The sequence below is a fragment of the Rhagoletis zephyria genome, unplaced genomic scaffold, assembly GCF_001687245.7.
Source record: "Rhagoletis zephyria isolate East Lansing unplaced genomic scaffold, Rhagoletis_zephyria_1.1 Rzeph_scaffold_31514, whole genome shotgun sequence".
In the NCBI taxonomy this organism is placed as follows: Eukaryota; Metazoa; Arthropoda; class Insecta; order Diptera; family Tephritidae; genus Rhagoletis; species Rhagoletis zephyria.
In genome coordinates, this window is record NW_016188570.1 from 1 (window position 1) to 2,769 (window position 2,769).

Consider the following 2,769-nt stretch of genomic DNA (forward strand, 5'->3'; position numbering starts at 1 on the left):
GCATAGAGGATTTACTATATAGCTGCGAAGGTAGCAAAAACCATTATACCATAAAAACTATATTATTAATGTCAGTGGTTTATTACAGTTGTTTTGTCTGAAGCTAATAAAGAATATCGGCCCGAGGACGGTACTGTTGATGCTCCAACATCACAGATCCGTTATTACTATGACACCAATTTTCAACAAGAGGAAGTTTTGAAGACTGAAGTGTTCGTTAATAATTAACAGATTTTAACGTGCAAATCAAATAATAATTTATATTTTTTCTCGTACTTACAGAGAGACATTGAAGCGCGAAAATGCACTCCTTAAGAAGGAAAACCATAAGCAAAGTATCGAGCTTGCTTCATTGAAGCGGGAGTCCAACCTGCAATTGAAGAGAAACTCGTCGGAATTGGAGGCGCTGCAAAAGCGTTTGGCTGAAATGGCTGCTGAAATTAAAAATGTAGAACATACACTGGCCGGCACGTTTACCAAAAGACAGATAACGAAGATGAAGGTTGGGACGAAGCGACGAAAAATGACACAAAAAGACATTGCAAAGTCGTTAGCACTGTATGCTGGCAGCATTGTGCAAAGTTTGAAGTGAACTCGGATACATGTGTTTTCCAAGAACGCTGAGATTACCCGATTTCAATTACTACAGGATTTTACTGAAGAAGCTTCAAAGAGACTAACGAAAGCAGCAGAAAAGTTGTATTAAGGTCCTTGTAAACGATAAGAGTGATTTTCATGAGATGGCTCTATTTTGATATGAATATTCTCATGTGCGTTGACGCGCAAACTGTGTCTCATTTTAACACTGCACGTGTTAGATTCATAAAAGAGAAGATTTAACAATAGAAAAATAATAAGGATGCTCACACCGATTAGGTAAATCCTGGCCTTATATGTATTTCGTGCAAATACGTCTAGTGAAATATCAAAGCATACAAATAGTGGTGTTTGTTGACTCATTTCCTGTAAAATCCAGTAAAAGTTACTGGATAATTTGTAATCGAAAACAACTAATGAAAACTCAACATGCCCTATATGAGAGCTAAGGTTAAATTTATTTAAGGCGGTTTGCATGTGTCAAAGTTTCTTATGAGTGAGTGAGTTAAAGCTTAAACAGACGGCAGCGTTTATCCGGATTAACTCAGACTTAATCTGGATCAACTGCAGTTAATTCCCGAGTTGATCCGGATCAACGCTGCCGTCTGTTTAAGCTTTTAGAAAGTGAGAGCTTTGAAGCTTTCTTTCCCACTTCTTCCTTCAGCGAAGAAATTTGTGTACCGAAAGCCAAATAGTTTTTGTACTACCGATACCACCTTATACGAATTCTTCTTGATGAGAGCTGAGAATACCAGTGAGAGTGTTATTTTAAGATGAGAGTCACTATGCAGAGAACAAAGATGGCGCGGTCAGAGGTACCGGTGCTATGGCACAAGGTAGCGAACAGAAGGTGGCGCATTCCGCAAACCGCTACTTTGGTTTTGTCAAATAACGTAGATCTATATTGTGTGGCTTTGCCGATTCTTACAGTTATCTATGTTCATAAACAACGCCTCAAAAACTTAAAATGCACCGAAATTCACTATACTTTAACTAAAATCACAATTTTTTCACATTTCCCCTATTAATTAGTATTACAAGTCATATATTTTCACAATTTAAAAAGAATTAAAACACGTTTCCTATCTAAAAATGGAATATTAAGAAAATTGACTAATCTCACATTCTGTTTTATCCTCCTATTCGGCTTCGCTACTTTTTACCCACAAATGTCTTCGCCGTCGGGAATGCGCAATCTTTTCTATCATTCTTGGGTACTTTGGTATTGCCGGATTTGACAATTCTCAAGTATAAGTAAACATCGCCTCAAACTTTAAATGCACCGACATTTACCCTTCACAAAATCACCATTTTCTGACCTTTTCTCTGTAAATTATTCTTTTAAGTCATACATATTTCTACAATTTAGCACAATTGAACGTTTTCTAAAACAAAAATTAATATTGATGAAATTACCTGTTTTAACTTAAGAAATATCGCCGCTAAGACCGCGCGAATATAAGATTCTATCATTCTTTTGATGAGAGTGAATACCCTCTCTCTTTGCTATTTAGGCGGTGAGGATTAGAGTAGGGCTATCACGAAAATTACTCTCATCGTTTACGAGAACCTTTAAGTATACGCCTTAAAACGCCTTAAAATATTAAAACGTCATTAAAACATCGGATTTGAATAAATTGAATGTATATACAGATAAAATCATCTATGTCTGTTTTATTTTGGCTGCGTTTCTTTATACATTCCGGATAATCCAATTTCACAGCCAGAATAAACAGAATGCGTTTGAAATATACGTTAACATATCATCAAGAACGTTCTAAATAATAAGTAAACAAAAAAGGTTATTCCAAACGTTCAGAATGAATAAAGAAATGCAGGCTTTATTTTCAAAAAACCTTATTTTGAACAGTTAATTAAATACTGTGAGTTTGACATACAGGTGTAATTACATATGTATCTAAACAGTTAGATTTACAGATGGAAATACATATCGTGTAAGAACACTTTAAGAACACAAAACATGTTATCTATGCCGAAGGTGTTACCCTGCAAAAATCGCGACTACTCCATGCATGCATGTAAAGAGTACTCCCGAAGGACTAAGGAGTACTCCAAAATTAACCACAATTCATATAAAAAATATGGTCCAATTAACATTGCGATGTCCTAGGGCAGGACCATATACTCCATCTCTGCATTACATCAGAGTAG

General features: G+C 35.8%; 1 protein-coding gene across 1 annotated transcript; it reads left to right on the top strand.

Moving 5' to 3' along the window:
- Positions 1–75: 75 nt before the first annotated feature.
- LOC108383213 (uncharacterized) lies at positions 76–2,250 on the top strand (the record flags this gene model as incomplete). Its single annotated transcript, XM_017639591.1, has 2 exons — positions 76–212; positions 283–2,250. Coding segments are annotated over 2 exons (447 nt in total), but the record flags the coding sequence as incomplete, so codon positions are not given.
- Positions 2,251–2,769: the final 519 nt, after the last annotated feature.